General features: G+C 38.4%; 1 protein-coding gene across 2 annotated transcripts; it reads right to left on the bottom strand.

Moving 5' to 3' along the window:
- Positions 1–114: 114 nt before the first annotated feature.
- Positions 115–25,157, bottom strand: CENPQ (centromere protein Q). Of its 2 annotated transcripts, XM_088133794.1 has the most exons (10): positions 25,055–25,151; positions 22,381–22,444; positions 21,685–21,861; positions 19,908–19,962; positions 17,602–17,722; positions 10,096–10,164; positions 5,450–5,579; positions 3,029–3,148; positions 2,706–2,783; positions 115–2,194 (listed from the first exon to the last, which is right to left on the bottom strand). In XM_088133794.1, the coding sequence occupies exons 3-10, from the start codon at positions 21,769–21,771 to the stop codon at positions 2,060–2,062; spliced, it is 795 nt and encodes a 264-aa protein (XP_087989920.1). In that variant the 5' UTR covers positions 21,772–21,861; positions 22,381–22,444; positions 25,055–25,151; the 3' UTR covers positions 115–2,059. The 2 variants fall into 2 exon arrangements, with proteins under 2 accessions (XP_087989920.1, XP_087989914.1); XM_088133788.1 differs by lacking the exon at positions 22,381–22,444 and having other exon boundaries at positions 25,055–25,157.

Here is a 25,157-nt window from a genome sequence, read left to right as displayed (position 1 = left end):
TAATATTCTATTACAGAAAATGTAGTAGATTTACAATCTGATGTAAACATATTTTAGCTAAAATCTTTCTCTCTCAAACATGCCTTTTTACTTTAGCTTCTGATGTCCCTTATGTAGTAACTATACATATGCTTTTACCTCTCTGTGGATCAGACTACTATAAGTTTTCCTCATTAAAGAGTGCAAGAGTGAAACCAATCAATCAGCTAGCAACATGTAAACGTATTATAAAGATATCTCATTGGCAACACAATATTCTAATATCCGTATCAAAAAGCATGTTTATTTTTTAAATATACAGCTCTTTCAAAAAATGAAAAGACAGACATCTAGGCCAAGGTGATAATTACAGTAAATGCTGTTTTATTTTCCAAAAGTGAATAATGCTTGAAAATTAACACACAGGAACACAAAAAGTATTATTTCTTAAACTTGTTATTAAACCTGAGGAGAACCAGGTGTTATTTTCTTTACAATAGTAATCTGAGTGAAAAATGATATCCTATAATTAAAGTAATTCAGTTTCAGGCTTTCCTATTTTTAAGTATTAATCTCAATATCCATGAGATCTAATTACATTTTAAACAACAGGTAACAGCAAATAGACAAAGGTCTATTGCTTGATTACATACAAGATTGCTCTCTTTTTAAATATACAAATAAAATTAACACTCTCATTAGATGTGATTGGACATCTTAATGTTCAGTACTAAACTGGGGTACTTACAACAACCAATCATATTGCCTAATATCTACGAGAACAAAGACAATAAGCACAGTCCACTTTAAAGAATTTCTCTCACCCACCCTCTGGAAGGAGCAAAGACTTACCTTGGTGGCCAGCTCATTCAGCAGCAATTTAGAGAATGGCATAAGGACTAATCTTTCCTGAAACTGATGTCACCTTCCTTCCCCCAGGGCTATTTCTAAAGGGAGAAATGTCTTTGCAGCTGCTTCTTCCATTTAAGAGCTAGAAATTGACCTAAGTCCCCTTGTCCAAAAAGTAATACATTGATGGTGGGAGCTTAGTGTTCTGTTTTGCACACTCATTCTCTCTCTGGTACAATCCCAAGTGAAGAAAGACACCTCAACAGGCTACAATGCTCTTTGCAGCTAAAGAACCAGAGTGAAAGAAAGGAGAAACCAAACTATTCTCATTCTAAGAATCACTGGAGCACTGGCCTCCCAACGTAAGCGTCTTATATTCTTTGCCCACATCCACAAAAATTTGCAAATAAGCAAATACTGTATCCAGTTCCAGAGGGCAGGGGAGAAATGGGCTCCTTCCCACTGATTTTCACAGCTACAAACATGTTGCTCACTATCTCTAAGTTTCACTGAATAGTTCACAAGAGCCATGAGTCCCCAATGAAAACTTGTTTACGCTTAAGTCAGCTTGCCAATGAAGTAATCTAAATATGTTTTTATCTCCATTTGTACCTGTTACTCAAGCAGCAAAAGTTGCCTGCTTGCCTCAAAATTACACCAACATATTCAAAAAGAAACAACCCAGAACCAGGACAAATTTTATACTTGGTACTAGAGTAAGTAGCCATATGTAGAATACTGGCTAGAAGGCTAGAGCTTAGCCTTTTGTCATCTGATCAGCACTAGGGGTTTTGCATCAGATCTTAATGATGGTTACATTCAAAACAATGGGACTAGGCCATAAGACAATTTAAGCATAAATCGGTTACAACAGATGATGTGGTTTGCAGCTATCAGGAGCTAGGCATAGCTCTGAACATAATATCATATTTGGGGTTGTTTTATCTATTTCTCTGGAAAAAATAAAGTTTATGAAACCCAAAAAAGTTTGAAACTACAAAATATAGTTCGCTACTGGGAAGCCTATCTCTTGATATCTTTACCCCAATAAAACTGTAGCAGATTATATTTTGTTAATTACATCCATCTGAAAAGTTTCCATAATGCCATTGGAGAATTGCAGAATGCAAACCAGGTTAGGAAAACTATTTATTTCAAAGATTTCCTTGGAAGACAAAGGAAATAAAGGTACAGCCCATGTCTTTGTTCTTCTGTACATCTATGGCCTGACTCACTCCACTTGGAACTCTGCCTTTTCATATAATTGTTCTAGAAAAGCCTTCATAGCCTTCATCTCATCTGACTGCTGAATGACATTCATGTCACCAAGAAGAGCTTGTGGGTTTCCAATCTTCAAAACCTCATTCTATAGAATAGAAAGTTTAACAGAGTACAAAATGAAATGAAAATGAATGAAATACTGTTTATTTGGTCAATGACCAGCCAAATTGAAAATATACAGCACAAAAATAAAATCAAGGGCAAGATAAAATACTAGCCTAACAAGAGCTAGCCTCTATAATAAAAATGCAACATACTATAATAGTGCATTAATTACCTGTGCAAGTGTAAAGCTAAACTACTACAATCTATAAGGTAAAAATACATATCACCTAAAACAAAACTTCAACAGAGTATGAGATAGCTCAGAAGTATAAAAAGTGGATAGCATTACATTTGTCCTTTACTAGAAAAGAACTTTTATCATTTTTTGCTTGATACAGAAGAGGTTTCTGGGCTTATTCTTTTGGAATAACAGAGTTTTTAAAATCTGAATCACAGTAAAAACAGGTCTTAAAAAAACATATGTTCAAGAGGAACTTAGACTTCTTACTGTCAGGAAGCACGTGAAACCTACTTCCACCATCTCTACTCACCTGAAGAACAGGTAGTTCGAGAGACTCCGCTGAAAGAACAGGAAGACCTAGGTCATCATTACCATCTCTATGGAATAACTGGAAAGAAAGCAGAAAACATTTCATGCTGACATGTAACACCAAATGTTTACTTCAATTCTTTCCCCATATCCTACTTCTGGGAAAAAAAAGAGACTAATATCATTTTCATTTCTCATACTTCTTTGTCAAGGAAAAGGTATGCCTTATACAATTCCTGCTGCCTAGAAATAAACACACACATACACAATAAATAATAAAATAAAATAAAATAAAATAAAATAAGGGTCCTGGCTCCCAAATACCTTGTCTGCTTCTGCTTCCAATGCTGCCAGCTCATGATTTAATGGCTGTATTTCCTTCTGGAGAATTTGAATGTTTTCATACAATGTATTTATTGCTAATGAATCTTTGGCGATTTCTCCCTACATTTAAAAGGAAACAATGTTAACAAATGTATTTAAAGTAAGGATATACTGCATTTTGTGTCAGAATTAACACAAACTTGATTTGGGTCACAAACTTTATGCAGCACATTTCTTCTCTTTTTTTTAATTAACAATTGTGTGGAATCTATTGAAAAGATATCCCTTTTAGTCAAATGGAAGAAACATTAAAATATAATATATAATTTGAAATTATGAAATTTGTAATCTGGGATGAAAAGGGTCATTTAATGATTCATATATCGAGGGGTTCAGAATTTAGCTTTCTATTCTACTTTGGGAAGTGGAAGCTATGATAAGGCTGTGCAACACTTCTAATTCAGAAACCTCTCTTTAACACCTGTCAGTTTCTGGAAAATACCATGGCTGCTTCAATGAGCCACAGACAGGTACTAGATTTATACTCCCATGTATTCTGAAGCATGTTCCAAAACATGAGTCAATTGTTGTACAATGTTCAGAACTAGCCAGTGTCGCTGAATCAGTTTGGCCCAAACTGAATCAGATGCCTTCCATCAATAGACTTTTATGCATACAAACGTAAATCAAAACTTTAAATTGATTCACCCATTCAAAATGCAAATTCAAATCAAGTTGAATTTATTCTTTGAATTAAACCACAAATAATAATCAGATCTTGGCTAATTTGCATATTTATATTCTGCAACAATAGTGTAATGGTTTATTAGCACCAATTTAAGCTTTTAAGTTCACAACTCTTCTTAAAATAAAGCAAAATGACAAATTGTTAAAAGGAAGAAAAAACATTGGTAAACTACATACTCCTTTTTAGGAGTATGAGTATCATCAGAGTATCTTGTGGTGTCTGGAAGATTAACAGATTTATTATGACACTTTAACAAATGCATGGAGTAGTAATAATTCATAAACAGAAATAATAAACAATGAGTTCAGGCAAGATTTTTTATTGCTTTTGTAGCAACAGTCTAACACAGCTATGGAAATGTTATTTGTGGAACACTGTATACTATATCATATTAACTATTTATTCACACAATGTGCTACAGGTAGTCCTCAACTTACAACCATTTGTTCAGCAACTGTTCGAAATTACAATAGCGCTGAAAAGTGACTCACGACTGGTCCTTGAAGTTACAGCCATTGTAGCGCCATGGTCATGGGATCAAAATGTGGGTGCTTGGCAGCCTGCCTGCACTTATAACCACAGGGAAGCTTCAACTTCCTCCACCTGTTTATCTCCTCCACATCTCTGAACTTTTGGCTGCCCCACACCCTGCCTTGTGGGACAGCAAGCAGCCCCAGAACCATGCGGCTCTGGGGCTGCCTGTCATGCCCTGGGAAGCCGCAGCCACCCCAGTCACCCTCATCACCCTGTACTCTGAGACCACTACCATCCTGCGTTCTGCCGCCTCAGCTCACTTTCACCGTCTTCTTGCTCTCACTGCTGGCAAGGTGTGCTCGGCCTAGCCCTTCATACCAAGAAGCCCCTTTGCATGAAGTTGGCAAAAGCAAACCCCTTTGCAAGTGGTTTCTACAGCAAACACTTCCTACATGTGGCTCCCTAAGCCAACTTCTGGTGCTTTCCCATTGGCAAAACTAGTTCTTCCCTTCCCATTGGCTGGCATTCTTATTTATGTCGCACTGCTTGCCACCCCCCCTTGAATGCAGAAAGCAGTTTCACCCAGGGGCTTGCTTTTACTGGCTTGCTTTTGCCAGCTTCATGCAAAGGGACTTGCTTTTGCCAGCTTCATGCAAAGAGGCTTGCTTTTGCCAGCTTCATGCAAAGAGGCTTGCTTTTGCCAGCTTCATGCAAAGAGGCTTGCTTTTGCCAGCTTCATGCAAAGAGGCTTGCTTTTTGCTGGTAAGGGTGACTGCAGCTGGGACTGGGCTGGGGAGGCTGCAGCTTCCCGGGGTATGGCAAGCAGCCCCAGAGCCCCACAGTTCTGGGGCTGCTTGCCACCCCCCAAGGCAGGGTGCAGGGCAGTCAAAAGGGCAGAGATGGTGGGGAGACAGGTGGGTGGAGGGAGTTGGAGGCAGTCCCTTACCTCACTGAGGCTCAGGGCTGGGAGGGACCAGAATGGCTTGGATTGGGGTAGATCCTCGGCTAATGACAGGCGGAATTCGCTTAACGACCACATCGGGGAGTGCTGGGATTGCCGTCGCTAAGAAATGCCATCACATGACATCTCACTTTACAAGCGCACTGCTTAGCGACAGAAATTCCAGTCCAATTGTGGTCTTAAGTTGAGGACTACCTGTATATAAGTTTTCAAGATCCATCCTTTCTTCCTTATTTACCTCCAGATGCAGCAATCCTTCTTCCATAAAAATATACCTTTCCTCTTCTTCTTTTAGAATCTTTCGCACATTCTTCAGACCATTCAGTTGATCCACAGGAACTTCCAAAGTTTCAATACGTTTCAGAAGCCTTCAGCAAATTGTTAAACAAGATTATCATTTTATGCTAATACTACCAAGTTTAACTAATATATGAAATCATGCAATGGATGAAAATATCAAACTAAGTGGAATTAATTTAGTACTAGTTACTCTGCTAAAAAATGTTTCTCTATTGATGATCAATGAAGCTCTTATGTTCATAATATATTTCTTTCCTATGATCTCTGCATTGATCTTTGGGCATCAACAAAAGAAACATACCAAGCACTTGGCCTATAATTGAGAAAACTGCTGAAGTCCAAATCTGAATACATATCAATTAGTGCAACATGTCTTCATTTGGATAGTGATAGCGTGCACACTTAAGTGTTTGAACTCAACACACAACTTCAGCCTTTACCATAATGATACAGCTGTATTCTATTGGGTTAAAGCAATACAACCCTAGTTTACAAACCACAATTGTTTGGTTCACATAGCTTAAGGCAAGACAAAACAAACCACACTGTGGTTTAACCCAAAATATGATCCCCCCCCTGAAAATGCCCCTATTCCCCTCAATAGGCCATGGAGGGTTCAGAGGCATTCTTATAACTAAGAATGGTACCGTGCAATGCAATAGCTTCTCATTTATTATTTAATTAAATATTTTTAACAAATAAAGCCACATGTATTGGCACTGCGGAAGAATATCAATGAGATAGTGGGGTGGATCCCTTACTACATATAATACCCATGTAGAAAGGGTTATTTAGCCAGCTGAAGCAATCTGTATGTAATTTAGCAAGCTTTGTATCTATCTATCTATCTATCTATCTATCTATCTATCTATCTATCTATCTATCTATCTATCTATCTATCTAATTTATATAGCCATCCATCTCACAAAAAGTGATTCCAGGTGGCTTACAGCATTATACCTTCTTCCTCACGTGCTTAGACGTTACTGTCAGCTTTGTGAGGTCATCCAGACAGGAAGCATGCCCAGATGAACTAATTCTACTTTATTGTAAGGTTACTTTAACAGAATCCTGCATGTCTGAAAGTACATTTCTCCCCTTTACAGCCCAAGAAACTAGGGAGGGCCCCTTCTGAGACATTAGCCATGCCCACATTTCTTCTGCGGAATAAGCTGCCACTTATCCAATTGTTCCCCTGGCTGTGGCTCTTCTCCCTGTCTCCCAAGAGCATTCCCACATACCATTAGTTACCTAGCCAGGTTGGCAGATTGGTTATCTGTATTCCTTATTTGTTTTCCTACTTTCTTTTCCTACACCTGCTTGGGGTGACAGGGGGAGAAGACAATAGCTGCATACTAGAATGCTCTCATAAATATATTAATAGTAAAGGGTCACTTATCTGGGTTCCCAAAATATTGGCCAGATATGTTGTCAGACCTCGTCTACCCTAAAAATATCCATGGCAAAGGGTCCGTCTAAAGTTATGATCAAGTCCTTGATAAGATGTACTACCAAGCCTTCCCTGGGCGTTACTGTTTATACTCCCTGTTCCTGACTAGTTAAAAAGGTGGCAAAAGCCCCCAGACAGTTTGAACCTTGATGTAACTCAAAATCCTGGGAAGGTCCTTTGTAAGTACTGGCTCCAAGGAAGCTGTCTGCTGACATTCTTGGGGTTCCTGGCAAGTTGAAGGATCATGGACTGATATATCTTTCTCTCTTAATATTTATTAAATAAAATCCTTTTTGGCATTCCACCCTGGTTTCAGCCTATTGTCTTTGAATCCTAAAGAGCCTATTGGCTACCAGGTGGCAACACACCATGAGGGACAGAACCTTATGGGTTCCAAAGGAGATGTCTACAAACACACAGGTGCCTAGAGGTTCCATACTTATTTTCATATTAACTTAAGAGCTCCAAATTTGAGTGCATGCACATACATACCAACCTAGGTAGATATGTTGTTTCTGTTTATCATTTCATCTTTTAATAAGTTTAATGTATTTTATTAGGCCCTAATTGGGAAATAATTCTGATTCTAGGATGCTACAGGTAGAAATATTAAGATCCAAGAAACCAACAAATAAACCAATACCATTCTAATTTTTTTCTTAAAAAAGTGGAAAAAATTAAGAAATGATTTAAAAAATCTAGTAATATTGGGTGCAGTCAATGATAAGCTAAACTTGAGCCAGCACCTGTACAGCTGCTCCAAAAATGGCTAATACAATTCTGGGTTACGTTAGAAGTAGCACTGTATCAAAAACATGTCAAGTCCTAATTCCCCTCTACTTTGCAATATCAGAAAGATATTGACAGGTTAGAAGAGGTTCAGAGGAGGGTAACAATGATACAGAGACTTGAGAACATGTTCTGTGAGAGCTGGGGATGTTCAGTCTGGAGAAAAAAAGATTGAGAGAAGGCATGATTCAAGTGGATGAAAGAATGTCACAGGGAAGATAGTCAAGAACTAATTGACTATCCACAAAAACTAACTGACTATCCACAGAAACTAGGACTAGAAATAATGGGTCCACATTGCAGTTACCTAGATTTCATTTAAATATAAGGAAAATATCCTGATAGTAAGATCTGGACAACAATGGAACAGTCTACCAATGGAGGTTGTGAGTTCTCCATTTTTGGAGGTTTTTAAGAGGAGGCTGGAGTCAAGGATGGTTGAACTGATTTTCCTGCCCTTTGCAAAGGGTCAGACTAGATGATCCTAGTGACCCTCTTCAAACTCCACAATTCTATGATTCTATATTTCCTTTTAAAATTATGCATAAAACTGGCCAAGATGCAAAATAAATTCTTGCATGATTGGAAAAATTACAACAAATAAAAGAAATAAACAGGCATGAAAAGATATGAAAGAATAAAGTGGTAAACTTTTAAAAAGCTAAAGAAAAAGATAAACATAAAAGATAAAAGCAAATCAGAGTTCAAGAAATGAGACTTGCTAGATGGTATTTTATGTGGCAAAATTGGTATTTTGAGTCTACTTTTTTCAGAAAATGTTCGGTAACTAACTGAAGGAGAAAGTCCAGAATATATAATTAATCTTTTTTTTCACTACAAAGCATTTTTTTTTTGTCTTCAACATTATGAGAAGCAGGTGAACAAAAGGTTAAACATGGTATATAAAGAGATATTACAATCTTTAGAGTTCAGGAATTTGTAACTTCATTTGCAATCTTAGTGAAAAAAATTAATAAAATAAATTCAACTAATGCCTTTATAAGTGTTTGGATAACTTTGAGTAACTATACTTTTAATACACCAATAATCTATGAGCAAACCAAGATACTAATAATACATTTACAAAGTAATAAAGTGACTTCACTTCTATAAGGTTACAATCAATCAATCAATCAATCAATCAAAATGCATGTATTTCAATTTCTCAGATGTGTTGCTTTTTGACGTGAAAAAAGAAAAAAAATAACCTATCTTGCCTTGTTGCTTCAAAATGTTTAGAAATGTTACATTTATGGATTTCCTTGTATTAGAATATCATTACTCATAAGGGGGCAAAACTGACAGGTGACAATGAGTTTCAAGTTCTTGAGCATATTTGTAATTCTGGGGAGTTTCACAAACACCATTTCAAATTGATTGCTACTGTTTCTTGGCTATTAATGAAATAAGAAAATTAAACTCATTTCTCACTATTCGTACTATCACTTGATATATATAGGTAGTCCTCACTTACTGACCACTGATTCAACAATCATTCAAAGTTGTGACGACTCTGAATGAGTGATACTTACAACCAGTCCTTGAAGTTCCGGCAGTCGCAGCACCCCCGTGGTCAGGTGATTGTAATTCGGGCACCTGGCAACTGACTCGCACTCACAATGGTTACAGTGCCTCGCAGTTCCATGATTGCCATTTGCAACCTTTTCTGCCAGCTTCCCACAAGCAAAGTCAATGGGGAAGGTGGCAGGAAGGTCACAAGTCACTCCACCTCAGCCTTCTTGCACTCACATTGCGCCATCCTCCCCCCAGCCTTCCTGTGCTTATGCCACAGCACCACTCTCCCCCAGACTCCCCAACTCGCATGCAGCCTACCCACAACTCACGCACGGCTTGTGCCAGGCCTCCCAGAGCCTGCCCTGCACTCCTTACCTGGGACTCCCACCACTTCCTGGTTAATGACATCTTAAAGACCCTGCATGTCTTGGTGTTACAACAGCAACTAGGACTGCCAGAATTTTCTTTGCTAAGTGATTTGGTCATGTGACATTGGCTTTATGATCACATCGCTTAGTGTCAGGAATCCTGGTCCCAACTGCTGTCGTACCCAAGGACTATCTGTTTCTCAAGGCAATGGCAGTTTGATTCAGTAGTTCACTCCTGGCATAGAAAAAGAAACCCTAGTTCAGCTGCAACCACATCCAGCTGGCCAATGGGCTGGTGGTTAATGCACAAGCAGTGGGTATTACACTGCTAACAGCAGACAACTTATTTTAAATCTTTTTTGAGGATAAATCTTATTGAATTCAAATGCATTTACATTACCCTAATATAATATGAACATTGGCAAGAATTTTTTTGTGTTGCTGTTCACCTGTTTTCATTACCTTTCCTTGAGGATATTCAAGCACTTTTCCGTTTCACTGTAATTTTGTCTAGGTTCATATATAACAGATCTGTAAAGAGAGATAATATATTAACATTTTTTACCCATGTACACATTATATTTGATGCTTTTGTATCCTTGCCTGGAAAAAGTGTTAATGATTAGCAGACACAAAATCACTGCACACCAAGATAATCCTCAATGTAAACTGATAGATTTGTGTCTTGCCTTCAGCTTTTGAACTTCTAGTCTGATGATCTACTGTTCCAATAAAAAGACATTTCCAGTATAATTGTTAGCATTTATATAATAGGTTGGTGTTATGTAACAGCCGCCACCACCAAGTTATTTTGGTCGTTGTTGTTGTTCAGTCGTTAAGTCATGTCCGACTCTTTGTGACCCCATGAACCACATTGCGCCAGGCCTTCCTGTCCTTCACTGCCTCCCTGAGTTTGCTCAGTTTCATGCTCATTGCTTCAGTGATGCTATCTAACCATCTCATCCTCTGCCGTCCTCTTCTCCTTTTGCCTTCAATCTTTCCCAGCATCAAGGTCTTTTCCAAAGAGTCCTCTCTTCGCATTAGGTGACCAAAGTATCTGAGCTTGAGCTTCATTATCAATCCTCCCAATGAGCAATCAGGGTTGATTTCCTTTAAGATTGACTGGTTTGACCTCCTAGCAGTCCAGGGGACTCTTAAGAGTCTTCTCCAGCACCACAGTTCAAAGGCATCAATTCTTCAGCGCTCAGCCTTCTTTATGGTCCAGCTCTCACAGCCATACATTACTACTGGAAAAACCATAACTTTGACTATGCGGATCTTTGTCGGCAAGGTGATGTCTCTGCCTTTTAATATGCTATCTAGGTTTGCCATATCTTTCCTCCCAAGGAGCAAGCGTCTCTTAATTTCATGGCTGCAGTCTCTGTCTGCGGTGATCTTGGAACCCAAATAAATGAAGTCTGTTACTGCTTCCATTTCTACCCCTTCTATTTGCCAGGAATTGATGGGTCCGGATGCCATGATCTTAGTTTTTTTAATGTTGAGTTTCAAGCCAGCTTTTGCACTCTCCTCTTTCACCCTCATCAAGAGGCTCTTTAGTTCTTCTTCACTTTCTGCCATTAGGGTGGTATTGTCTGCATATCTGAGGTTATTGATATTTCTCCCTGCAATCTTAATTCCGGCTTGTGATTCTCCCAGCCTGGCATTTCTCATGATGTACTCTGCATATAGGTTAAATAAACAGGGTGACAGTATACAGCCTTGTCGTACTCCTTTCCCTATTTTGAACCAATCAGTTGTTCCATGACCAGTTCTAACTGTTGTTTCTTGGCCTGCATATAGATTTCTCAGGAGACAGGTAAGATGGTCTGATACCCCCATCTCTTTAAGAATTTGCCACAGTTTGTTGTGATTTTGGTCATAGACAAGCATAAAATACAGTGGTACCTCGGGTTACGAACTTAATTCGTTCCGTGACTCTGGTCGCGACCCGAACTGGTCGCAACCCGAAGCAAATTTTCCCATAAGGTTCAATGTAAATACGGTTAATCCGTTCTGACCCCTCCGAATTTGGTCGCCAACTGATTTTGGTCGCAACCCGAAGCAAATTTTCCCATAAGGTTCAATGTAAATACGGTTAATCCGTTCTGAAACATATGTATTTTATTTTTAAACCACAAAACCATGAAACAAAGTACAGTACAGCACAGTATGAAGCGGGAGAATGTTGACCTTGCTCAAGGCGACTTCTGGCGTGGAGGACAAGAAAGCGGGTGGGGAGGAGGTTATTGTTTGGAGGGAGAGTCCCCCTCCAAAAGGACATCGGGGAGATCTCCTTCACGGGTTTCCTCTCTTCTTTGCCTCTTAGCTGCAGGCTCAGTTCTGGGGAAAAACCTGTCTAAAGTCAGTTGTTTTTTCCTGCGCTGCATAACCCTCCAGAAATGAGAGACCACGTTGTCATTCATCATGTTCAACACTCTGTTTGTCACAGTTCTGTTGGGGTGGTGCTTCTCAAAGAAATCCTGGCACTCATTCCATTTCTCCATGATGGATTTTAGCACATCACTGCTCACCTCCTCTTCCTCAGTGGATTGCTCTTCACCAAGCGCTTTCTGTTGCTCACTCTGGAGCTTAGCAAGTTCTTCTGTGGTCAGCTCCTCCTTATGGTCCTCAACAAGCTCCTCTATGTCTGCATCATCGACAACCAGACCCATGCTCTTGCACATGGACACAATCTCCTCCACTACCTCTGCATCAGACCCTTCAAAGTCACGTTCAGCGACACATTCTGGCCACAGTTTCCTCCAGGCTGAGTTTAAGGTCCGGCAGGTGACATCTCCCCAGGCTTTGTCAATGAGGCTGATGCAGTGGAGGACATTGAAATGTTTCTTCCAGAATTCTTTCAGAGTCAAGGATGTTTCCTCAGTGACATTGAAACACCTGGTGAAGAGCGCCTTTGTGTAGAGCTTCTTAAAGTTGCAGATCACTTGCTGGTCCATGGGCTGCAGAAGAGGTGTCGTGTTGGGGGGGAGGAACTTGACCTTTATGAAGTCGTACTCGGTGTCCATATCATCCACCAAGGCTGGAGGGTGTGCTGGGGCATTGTCCATAAGAAGAAGACACCTTTCAGGCAGCTGGTTGTCAGACAGGTATTTTTTAATGGTGGGTGCAAACACCTTGTGCAGCCATTCCATGAACAACTGCCTTGTGACCCAAGCTCTCGCATTGGCCCTCCACATGACAGGCAGTCTGGCCTTGTTCACATTGTGCGCCTTGAACGCACAAGGGGTCTGGGAATGGTACACCAGAAGTGGCTTAATCTTCAGGTCGCCGCTTGCGTTCGCACACAGCAAAAGGGTCAATCTGTCCTTCATGGGCTTGTGCCCTGGCAGTGCCTTTTCCTCCTGTGTGATGTAGGTTCTGTTCGGCATCTTCTTCCAGAAGAGTCCTGTCTCGTCGCAGTTGAACACTTGCTGAGCGACGTATCCTTCCGCCTTCATGAATTCCTCAAATTCTGTTTTGTAGGCTTCTGCAGCAGCCTTGTCAGAACTGGAAGCCTCACCATGTCTTGCCACACGGTGGATGCCACTTCTCTTGCGGAATTTCTCAAATCAGCCTCTGCTGGCTTTAAATTCCTCACTTGCTGCGCTGGTAGAGGGGTTTTTCCGCAGTAAATCACTGTGCAGTTTCCTGGCTTTGTCACAGATCATAGCCTCACTAACGCTATCACCTGCCAGCTGTTTCTCATTCAGCCACATTAACAACAGCTTTTCCATCTCTTCCAGCACTTGTGCCCTCTGCTTGGTTAACATCGTTACTCCTTTTGCCACATCAGCTCCTCTGATGCCATCTTTATTCTTCAGAATAATCGAGATGGTCGATTTCGCCATCTTGTACTCCGAGCCCAGATCAGTCACACGAATACCACGATCATGTTTTTCTATAATTTCCTTCTTCAATTCGATCGTTAGTATTTTCTTCAAAGCCTTATTCTTGCCAAGCCTGCTCTGCAGTTTCTTTGGAGCCATGCTAACAAGCATACCAAAAACCTTCCAAAACGCCACGAAACACACCACAAGCCTCACCGAACGTCTCCTTGCTACCGTGATCTCGCCCACAGGAAGCTGCGACCGCGTGTCAGCAGGGAAAATGGCCACGTATCCTGTTCGTACCCCGAGGCGGAGTTCGCAAACCGGAGCAAAATTTTGCGGCCAGAGCTGGTCGTAACCCAAAAAGTTAATTAACAGAAGCGTTCGTAACCTGAGGTTCCACTGTACAAATAAGGAGAATTACATCCATTTCAGTAATTCCACTTAAACTTACAAGCTATGAAAGATAACTAAAAGCTAGTATTGTTAACACAATACTATAACATCTCTATAAAAATCTTAATACTCAAACTATAGACTAAAGGGGGGCCTCTGAAGTCCACCAAATAGATGTAAAAACAGAGATTAGAAAAAACAAAAGAATTCTCAGTAAGTTTACCCAAGGCCAGTATACTTAACTACCTGTTTGCAAATTTTAATTCCTGCCAGGCAAAGTCTAGCTAAGTTGTATGTAATAAATGGTTCTTTATCTGAGAGGATAAAATCAAGAAGATAACTTTCATTATGACGTATAACACAAGAATGTTAACAATGTCAGCAAAGAATGAAAGTTTCTCAACTATGTTGATAACAGGGCAATGTAAAAGGACAGGTGGGATGGTCACAATAGTGTTTATGTTACATGGCCAGGTTCTCATACACATGGGGACTTTAGTAAATCTCCCATTAAGAACTGCAGAGTGTAAAAAATCAAACCTGGCTCTGAGAAAGGCTCTTTGTTGTGCAGTGGAGACTAAAGAAATTAAGCATCTGCCCGTTCCCCTCTGGAATAAGTTGTACAAAATCTAACATGGGCTGGAATATAGCTGACCTCATTCTGAAATTCTTTATCTAAGACCCATTCTCTAATGATTTGTTTTGCCTGAGTGTATTCCAAAAGAAGAAGTAACTCAAGTGGCAAGCCATAATAGGTAGCTTCCCCAGAATTACTTGTTGCCATGAAGATTGAAAGTGGTCTGTCAGGACTAAGGGATTCAGTCCTGATGGGAAAAAGTAGCATTTGAGCCAATAAATGAGTATTAACACTCATGCTCTTACCTCTACTTTTTGTCACTCTTTCTGAGCATCATATCTGGGCACTTTAAAAAGGGTTTGTAAAAACTTTGTTTCTACTGCTTCAAATGATTTATAGTGAGGGAATGGTCCCAACTGAGCATTGTACAACATTTGGGCCAAGGGCTTTGCTTTAAAAAGTTTCAGAGTTGATTGGATGCATTCCTTACCCTTTCTCAGGGAAAAAAAAAAGTTGCTATTCTCCTTTGAGCTTGTAAAACAGCATGATCAACGTGCATCTTCAGGCATCTGTAGACTAGAACACTATCCCTAAGTAATTTAAGTGTTCAGTCTGCTCAATTTCCTTCCCTTCAATCATCCATTTAAATCTATGGGTTTCTTGGCAAAAACCACCACTAATTGATTACCAGTACGTGCTCTCAGCAAAACATGAGTGAAAGCTTTGAATGCCCGCCTCAGTCCTACAGGTGTTTGTGAAAGGACTGCCACATCATCAGCATATTAAAAAAAAATAGAAGATCAACCCCAGTAACCTTGGGAGGATGGAAGCTTATATTGGATAATTTACCTGTGAGGGAGTTTAAATAGATGTTAAATAAGGTAGGAGTAAGATGCAGCCTTATCTGACTCCCTTTCAAGGAGAGACTGGGTTGGAGAAGATGCCTTGAGGGTTACATCTGTTTCTAACCAAGGTTTTATTATGAAGTTTCTGAATTAGGAACAGGAGGTGCCTGTCCATATTCATGTTACTCAACTTGTCTCTCTCTTCTACTCTCAATGTTGAGTCAAAGGCTGATTTGAGATCTATGAAGACTACATACAAAGTAGACCTACTCTTCTGGCTAAACTTTTCAATAAGGTATAGGACCAAGACATGATCTAAGATGGAGTGACAGAATGTAAATTGGCCTGCTTATTGCCCAAAATTGATTGTGTCTCTACACAATCCTATAATTTGTTGTTCAAGTGGTGGGCATAAATTTGCTAATACTCAGCAAACCTATTGGGTGGTAGTTAGCTGGATCACCCCTATTCCCTTTTTGGAATTTGGGCACTATAATAGCACTGCCCCAATTCTGGGAAATGTGACCATGTGATATACATAGGAAAAATGAGATGCCAAAACAGTTGCCCATCAGCTGGCATTATCCTTCAGCAGCTCTGGTGAGAAAGAATCACCATCAGGGGTCTTACCTGGCTTCAGGAAATCTATTAGATTTCTTATTTCAGTAAATGGTAGTGGGGGACATTGGCAGAGTTTCTCAATTTATTTCAATTTTTCAATCTGTGTGCTTCTGGTTATAAGAGTTGTAGAAAACTGTAAAGTAGATTCCCCATGTTTCCATGGGTACTTTGCTAATTAGAGGGTAGAAATCACTCCCTTGATGGCCTGCTGTGATTGCACCCTGGAGCATTAAACAGGTGATATGTAAAAATAGAAAAACAAAAAGCACTAAAATAAGCAAAAACAAACTCTCCCCAATAAACAACAGAAAAGGTTTTTAAAAAATGTATGAACAATCATAAATATTTATCATGCTTATTAAAGATGTGCAAATTCAGTCTGGAATGAGACTGTCCCCCCTAACTATACCTCCTCTGCACTATGCCATTTCAGAATGAGGCAATTTGGAGGTTTCCAGAAGTAAATATTTCAAAGCAAAATGGCTTGAAATGTCCTGGCTCTGAAAAAGGCCTATTTCACCCAGAATGAAAAATCAAACCGCTCCTGGTTCAGGGGATTTACTCCTGGAAACTGCCAAACTGTCCCCCAGACCAGCATGATCCAGAGGAAATGGAAAGTTTCAGAGTTCTTCAGAGTGATGAACTTTGACAACAGAAATATATTACAGTAAAACTTCAGAGAGGAGTTGAGGGGAGTCTGTTAAATCCAAATGTACTGTCATTTGCATCAATTTACATGATATGAGTTAAATATGTTATTGACAGAAATTGCATCAGTTGCACTAAAAGGTCAACTGGACAATGAAGAATGAAGGAAAAATTGGTTAGCTGTGTTTGAAGTCTGTTAAACCAATGTTTTACTGTACAAATATTAAGAACTGTAAATAAAGCCTTTCCTATGTGGTTAGTTTTTTCCTTTCAACTAAGTTTTTGTTTCTCAGTTTCAGATTTGGCAGAGTAAAATATAATCAGTCCCATTAAAAATACTTTTATTTGTTAAGTTTTCTATATTCATTCAAACTCCAAAATACTGGGAAACTGGTTTAAAAAACAGATTATTTAGGTAATCCTGATATGGTATGGTGTCTTACAAAACAAACCAGCAGTGTCATCACAACTTTGGACCTAAATATCTATCAGTGGCAAAGTGGTGTGACCTAAGTCCCAGATGTGTTTGTTTAAACACAGTGCAACTGAAACTACTGTGCAAAAATCCAGCTGGCAACCAATACCAATTCCTTTTCATTCCAGATGTATCTGTTTACATGCAATCAGCACAAACAAAACTACTGTTCAATGAAAGCAGTCGTTCAATATTATAAAAATCCAGCTGGCAATTAAAACCAATAATTCTTAATTCCAGATGTGTCTGTCTACATGTAATCTATGCAACTGAAACTACTGTGCAATTAAAGAAGTTATTTGTTACTGCAAAACTCCAGCAGACAACCAATACCAATACTGCTTTTCATTCCGGATGCGTCTGTTTACATGCAATCAGTGCAACCAAAATTACTGTGCAACTAAAGCAATCATTCAATGTTGCAAAAATCCAGCTAGTAATCAAAATCAATACCTCTTTTCATTCTTGAAATTCTCTTAATTGGAAGCTATTGTTATTGATTAATGACAACTGGATTTATTAATGTAGGTGAAAGATTCCAAGAGAAAGAAGATATTTTGGAAAAAAATTGGTACTTACACTATTGTCCAATGGATCTTGGATTCTAGACTCTTTTTAATGCTCTTTGGGAGTTGTTGACATTTCACTTTTTGTTTTGAAGATTCCATCATGGCTTTTGTTTCTGGATATTTTGTTTCAACTGCAAAAAACAAGAATGCTGAAAAGCTTCCATCTAAACTTGCTTAGACTGCTGTGCTCTATGATGCACAGTGTTATACAGTTCAAATGAGATTAACAGCAGCATTTTCCCAGTAAGAGATTTCCCCTATAAACAGTAAAGGAATTCCAGAATTCCAACAAATAAATTTAAACCAATGTGACAAAATGCTGGATAGGTTCCTAAAGTCTTAGGGTTTGTTTAGATTTTTAAATCAGCCTTATTGCAGTGCAATCCTAAGAAGACAACCAACAAAGAGTAGAAAAATGACATTAAACAAAATCTAAAATAATTCCATGTGATTTCCAGTTAAAGAATTACAACTCCAGCTAGCATCCAGTTTTAATTTTTCTGATTTAAAGTTCAATACAGTTTGCTCAGATGCTCATATAAGCTTCTCAATCTGCATCTAAAACAACAGACATAAATTGCCCTTGCATATTGAATGCAGTTAATATTGCCTCTATGTCATGTCCTTTCCTTTGTTTGGTAAATAAGAGCCCAGAAATATTTATAGCCTTGTGAGGTTCCTCTGTACCTATCCCCTGCAGTTACATGATGACTATGCCAGACAATCTTGGCACATTTTCACCGAATCCCTCAGGGAGATCTTATTAACATATATTGTTGAAAATATATTACAGAATAATTAGGCATACAGATTTTATTTCATTCTTGGCTCAGACTGTACAATTCAATAATTATTTGTCATTTAAAACCTAACTTGACAAATAAAGGGTATAGCCATTGGGTATACAGCACTAGAAACAATCATTTTCCACATTGAGAGTTGCTATTAAATGGATTTTTGAGCCAAGTAATATTTTTATAACTAACTCAGAAGTAATAGTTATACTTCTGATGCGTTTCCTATATGGTGACAAAATAAAAAGCTTCAAAAAAATTTATGTATGAGTAATGAAAAGCTTCCATAAAGCATTTCTGGATTACGAAGGAAAGGGACCACACGTTTTGGCTAGTGTTTGGAAGGTGAGTGGTATTTTTATTCTTAGAAGACTAAAAAACAAAACAAAACCCTTAGGGTTTGTTAGTTTAACTTGTTCTGTCAAATTGTTTTACAAAATTAACTTTGTAAATAAATGGCTTCTTCTATCATTTGGTTTTAAGTTTGAAACATATTTTAAACATTACTTCTGCTATGTATGATTACACATTTTAAATTCATATAGTTATTTGCTACAAAGATTGCTAAGATTTTTAAATAATGATGTAAGAGTATGTATCTGAATAATTGTATTTGCCTTTTATTATCCAATCTATGTGTAAGCTATTTTTTGAGGATTTCCCCCCACCCCCCACTCTAAAAGAAAAAGTCAGGATCAGGGCTTCAATCATAGTTCAGCATACAGTTTAGAAAACACTGACTTAAACAAGTAATACTTTTGACAACTGATTGTGCAGTTCAAAGAGTAGCTGTAGCTGTCAAAAACATCTCTTTACACATCCTAGATGTTGTAATGGACATGAAATTCACTATGAGAGGACATTGACATTTCAGTTCTGAAGGAAATGGAGAAGGAACAATTAATAAATTATGCAAGTGGAGGTAGTCCTCACTTAATGACTACAATAAAGACTGGAAAATTGGTCATTAAGTGAGTCACCATGTGACTGGACCCGATTTTACAACCATTTTTACAACATAATTAAGCGAAATACGGCAGTCGTTAAACGAATCCAGCTTCCCCAATGGATGTTTTTTGCCAGAATTCGCTTAACCACGTGATTCGCTTAACAACCACATGATTCACTCAACAGCCATCATAAAAAAGATGGCAAATCGCAATCAGGTGACCACAGGGGGATGCGATGGTCTTAAGTGTGAGTACAGGTCGTAAAGCACTTTTTCCAAGGCCACTGTAACTTTGAACTGTTGTTAAACAAATGGTCATTAAGCAAGGACCACCTTATAATGGGGAAAAATAGAATAAACATGACTAATATTTTCTTTTATCCATCACAGCCCCAGTTCTGTCCCATATTAAGATAGGCAAGAAGCAAGACTATTTTCCATTTTCTATCCCAAGGGAATGCAGAACCAGAGGCAGGATGCATACTTTGAGGCAACTGCACTGTAAATATTAGTATGTCTTAGCCACTTATTTTCAGGGTTCTCATAGACAAGAAATGGAAAACAACTTAATACCTTCAGGAAACTGTGCTACCTCTTCCTCTTTCTTCTTTAGGACTACTAGTGTTTCCTGGTATAGAAAAATATGCAGGAACATGACATTTACATTTTAAGAAACATGCAGAAGGTTTTAAAAAATATATTTCCTATACAACTTGGCTTATCAACCTGCATGATGGCTTATATTAACCTTTTTATGCATGCAATTTTAATTGTTATGTTCACTCACAATCTTGCTTCTTACTTTTATCAATCCTGTGTATACTTCCCTGGAATCAAGTCCCATCAAATAGTGGGGCTTACTTCTGTCTGAAGCCCTTTCCCTTAAAATCCCCCAATGGTTTCTTCTGTCATTTTTTAAAAAACTCCTTTTTAAATAGGAAACATTTTCTGTTGCCTTTATGAGATATCTGAATTTGTGCCTTATTTCTAAGATAATTATTATATTATTTTTAAAACTGTATTCTCATCTTGGTAGCCTGAACATGTTTATTCCTTCTCTCCAGTTCTATCTTTTTTTTTTTTACTTTGTTACCCTGTCCAACAGAATTCATTTTTTTTTAAAATTTCCTTACTGCATTTTATTGCATAATAATGGACAGCTTTAAAGACAAAGATGATCAAGGTTGCTGAATAGCCTTAACATTTGGTCCCTAAATACCACGTAATTCACTGGAGTATAGTTCTAACTAAATAAGCTTAGAATTATGCTGTAAATTACTATTAGGGCAATGCAAAGGATCTGAAGGGTATTTCTCAAAGCATGTGGTACAAGAAAAGCATCCCTCCCGAAAGTATTGAAACAGCCATGTCCTCTGAAATGCTCAGGGTACCTGCTTCCAGTCTTTCCCATATCACTTTTCACCAACACTTCAAAAGTACTGAGTATTACTCTCCCTTTATATAATTCTTCAATTTAAGAATGTTTGATTTTATCAAGAATCCTTTAATTTAATTTTTAATTTTTTTTTTTGGTGCCTTTAAGTCAGTCTTGACTCCTGGTAACTATATGGACAATTGAATGTGTGAGATTTAAACTAAACCTGTAGCTAATTATATTCTGATATCTGGTGACATTTTAGATTGTAACATGAATGTTATGAGACAATACCAGCCTAGACTCCTGCTGTGCAGAAAAGACAGAAGCTTAGACTTTGGAGCTTTGCCCAAATAGCTTGGTCTCAAAACTGATCTAGAAAGAGGTGGTATCTTCTCTGAGCCCTTGAAGATACTCTGTCCCTAGACCCCAGAAACAACATTGGATTCTCTGCTGGCATTAGAGATATAAAGAAAAAACACACCATATCAATAACCTGGGAGAGGACAGCAGGGATTAATGTTTGAAGCTATAATTTCTTCAAACATCTCCCATTTTCCTCTCTCCCCATGGCAATATGTGAACTACAGGTGTTTATTAATCAAGCATTCCAGTTAGCAGCAGTGCCCACACAAAGGAAACTCAGACCAAGTCTGCTCCCTGCAGGAATATAGACTGCAACAGTAATAATACCTAGAGGCAAATAAGCTCTTTGTTGTTGTATAACTCAAGAGAATAACAATGCTATTTCTGCTGCTACCTCCTTTGTATTCTAAGATACACTCCTTTATGATTTTAAGTTGTTTGACAGACAATTATCCAACATGTCTATTAGGAATCACAAGGTTCATCTGCTGCCTATTATATAACCTTCCAAAGCAGCAAAACCCTGCTTGAAGCAGCTTTGGAAACTTGTTCAGCACTCCATTTAACAAATCCTTTGTCTACTTTTCAGTACTGCTATACTCAACTCACTTTTATTGTCCATGGTAGAAAAGGAAGTAGCCATGTTATCTCATCAGAGCATCCAGGACCAAATTCAGCAAGATTCCAGGTTTGCATTTTCTTTTACTTCCTTCCTTCCTCCAGAGTGTCACAAAGGGTAAGGAGATAACTTTTTTTAAAGCTAACTAGGCTCTTTGGCTTCTATTCCTGTGATAGTGTATGCAACACAATAAGAGTTTTAGACAATTTTCAAATTGTATCAAAAATATTATTCAATATTACATTCAGCTATTACTGTCCTACACTTTGGGCAAATATATTCTTTCCTTGGGGTGGTCTATTAAAACATGCAAATATCATTGGCCAAACTGGGGGTATTAAGTGTTCTTACCTTTTCAGAGTTCCTATCAGGATAAGGGAAGGCAGATTTCCACACCCTGATCCTTGAAAGAATTTACTGGAATTAGGAACACTGAACTACAAGGTGATTTATTCAGAATTTCTGCTGGAATATAGCTTAATGTGATTCCCCTACACAGTAGATAAGTCACTATATCAAAAGTTGGCAACCTTTTCAAGCTCAGGTAGAATCTTGCAGTGTGGCCCAAACTTCCCCACCAAAATCACTACAATTCTTTCAAAAGATGTTTACATTTTAAAATGTTAAGAAAACTGTGTGCATTATTTTTCAGGACAAATAACATAGTCATATGCTATAATACTGACCTCTGTATTAGAGAAGCTATTGGCTCCAGCCAATTCTCAAAGAACAAGAGCTCTGGAGAATTATCTGGAATATTAATATTTGTTACTCTAAACACATCCAAGATATCTGCGGAGCTTTTGTCTCAAAGGAAATATGTTTTGGTAAGATTTCTAGAAATCACAGAATTATGTTATTTGGGAGCTTCTATTATAATTTTGTAAGAAATTCATTTGCTTTTAAAATGAAGAAAATTGGTTGAATATTGGAGATAAAACTGCTGCTATGCTTAGATATAGGCTCCCAAAAGTGTCATCAAACTGTAATGTTTCATGTGTCAGATAATGTGTCTAATAATTTTTGTCAAACTGAACTAGAAGGTGGAAGTAGTAACAAGAGAGTAAAATGGATTAGCAAGATAAATGGCACTGATACTTTCAGATGAGATGCAACAAACTTGTCAATAAATTACAGGGTCATCTAATGAGCAAGGAAAGGGTATGTAGGAAATGGAACCTAAATCATAGTTTGATAAGGAGGGCTTATGAGCAAAACCAGACCTTGCCCAGGGTTATAAACAATACAAGAATAATACTGATACTATAAACTCTTAAATCTTACTACAAAAACAAAAAAGCATGTCAATACAAATATTTAATCCTAAATTAAAAAAGGAAAGCAGTTAAAAAATAAAGCTGGGTTCAGTTGATTGTGGCTGTAAAATTCCAAGACTTGCATTCCTTCTGGTGCAATTTAACATGAAACCCATATGTAAGCTTAAAATGTAACAACATCCATCTAAGAAGTTTATACCCTTGACAAATTGGTGCAGATGCAAATGTATTACCAGAGTCTATAATAGCCCAGAAACACTATCATGCTGGCCAATAGTAACTGAGAGGCAAGGCAATTAACTGAACAACTGAAACCCAATAAAGCCTCTTACCTCCACTGAGGTCTTCAAAATTAATTTTGACTGGGGGGCTCCATCACTGGCAACACTTTTACCTTTACTGATCATATTACTTTTATACTGGAAGACTAGGGCATGATCATTATAAATGAACTGCATAATATTTTTGATTCATTTGTTTAATTGGGTTCTCTTTATCTAGTTTTAGGACATGTGTGAAAAACAGATCATGTTGTAGGTCATATTTTTGCAGAAATATTGAAAATTCAAAAGGGTTCACAAACTTTTAAGTATCACAGTATATCTCAATTCAATTTAATACTAAATCAGATTTACTAAACTCTTCCCCTTAATCTTCCTGATCTTTGTTTCTGAGGCAGAAGGCATTCAGGACTTTCCACCCAACACCCAACATTATAAATTGCTGAATTAGTACCAGCTGAACTTGTGCTTAAGAATATACTGCTCAAGGTTCCTCCTCCCATCCTTCCCCCCTTTTTTAGTAAATAAACAGGATTGTCTTTTTTCATTATTTATAAACATCAATCTTTCATATTCTTCAAATTTCTATAAACCAATCTGCTTCTTAAAGGATCATATATGTCCTCTATTTAACATCATTCAGAAGCACAACCCCAAACCTGCAATTAAGTTATTGTGAATAAGCTGCTCCATTACTTGGTGATCTGGAAATCTACTGAGCATATAAAGTGCCCTTCTACACCAAAAACAATGTCCAGATGGCTAATGTAATCTGTTGCAGTAAAAGGCCAATACATTTATCATGGTATAAGCTTTCATAGACCTGTATCTACAAATTGTAATCTACAATTCCACTGCTCCTCTCAGTTGGCAGGTCTGTATGTATACATGGCTGTTGGAAGAACAGAGGGTGTAAATCTTAAAAAAAAAAAAAAAAAAAAGTCTCTGAAATTGTATTAAACATAATAATAATAATAACACCATCAGCATTAACAAAATCACCAATTGCAAAAGGCATCTTTAATTGGAACAGCTTATATCCTGCGACTATACCTTTAACACCACCAAACAACAGCATCTGCCTATCCCAGGTCCTTGAGAAGGACTCAATAGGTGGATAAAAATGCCTAAACATCTGGCTGTGTGACCAACCATAACAATAATGTATTTTCACGTAGTCACTGAGACCTACTTATATGTTAACAATTTCCAGTGGAATCTTTGCTGCCCAAATGCCCCTAACTAAAGCAAGAATTATCCTAGTCTGTACATTTTGCATTTCACTTCCCTCTGCCCTCGCTACTTCCAATGCTATTATTGGGGTCACCAGCGAGTAGCATCCTCCACCCACTCAGCGCCATTTAGGGGCCCCAGAAACATTACGCAGCATAGCCACCTCTATAAAGCAAAGGCGCTGGAGACCCTGCCACGCAGCCCTAGAGCCTTGTAAACAATGGGCTATCAGGTGAATTTTGGCAACTGTGCTTTATTCAGCCAAACATGGTGAAGCACACCTTGGCTTAACCTGCCCTGTGAGCACGGCCCCCCGACTGAAAACGCCACCTCGGCCATTCCATCTAATGCCAGGACCGAGATTCCAATGACCCAAGAAGCCCATTAGCTTTTTAAATACCACACGAATCTTTTCTTATACACGTGTGAAATACTAAAGGGAGTACAGTACACTGCAATGCATCCTATAGAAGTAACCCGCGGCACCTTGAAAGCTTAGGCTTTTCTTCCTCCCCAACTGAAATGCTGGTTTCCTACAATACAAACTACCCACCTATTCCGGAACTCACCGTTTTTATTTCCACGTCTCTACGTATCCAAACTGGCCATTCGTGTAAATTCAAAAATTGCGGCCGTTCACAAACCTTTCCCCGCGGACACAGTGCGCAGGCG

The sequence above is a fragment of the Python bivittatus genome, unplaced genomic scaffold, assembly GCF_059951505.1.
Source record: "Python bivittatus isolate LINGU-HERP-01145 unplaced genomic scaffold, Pbiv_v1 ctg000020_np1212, whole genome shotgun sequence".
Classification (NCBI taxonomy): Eukaryota; Metazoa; Chordata; class Lepidosauria; order Squamata; family Pythonidae; genus Python; species Python bivittatus.
This window is presented reverse-complemented; position numbering and strand designations above follow the sequence as displayed.

Bases quoted from the DNA above. Each gene is read 5' to 3' on its own strand.
- CENPQ (XM_088133788.1), bottom strand. From the start codon at position 21,771: ATGCAAACCTGGAATCTTGCTGAATTTGGTCCTGGATGCTCTGATGAG. The intron at 5,580-10,095 runs GTAATGAAAACA...AATTTGCTGAAG, and splicing joins TTGAATATCCTCAAGGAAAG to GCTTCTGAAACGTATTGAAA. The intron at 2,784-3,028 runs GTATTTGGGAGC...CTTTCTTTCCAG, and splicing joins TGGAAGCAGAAGCAGACAAG to TTATTCCATAGAGATGGTAA.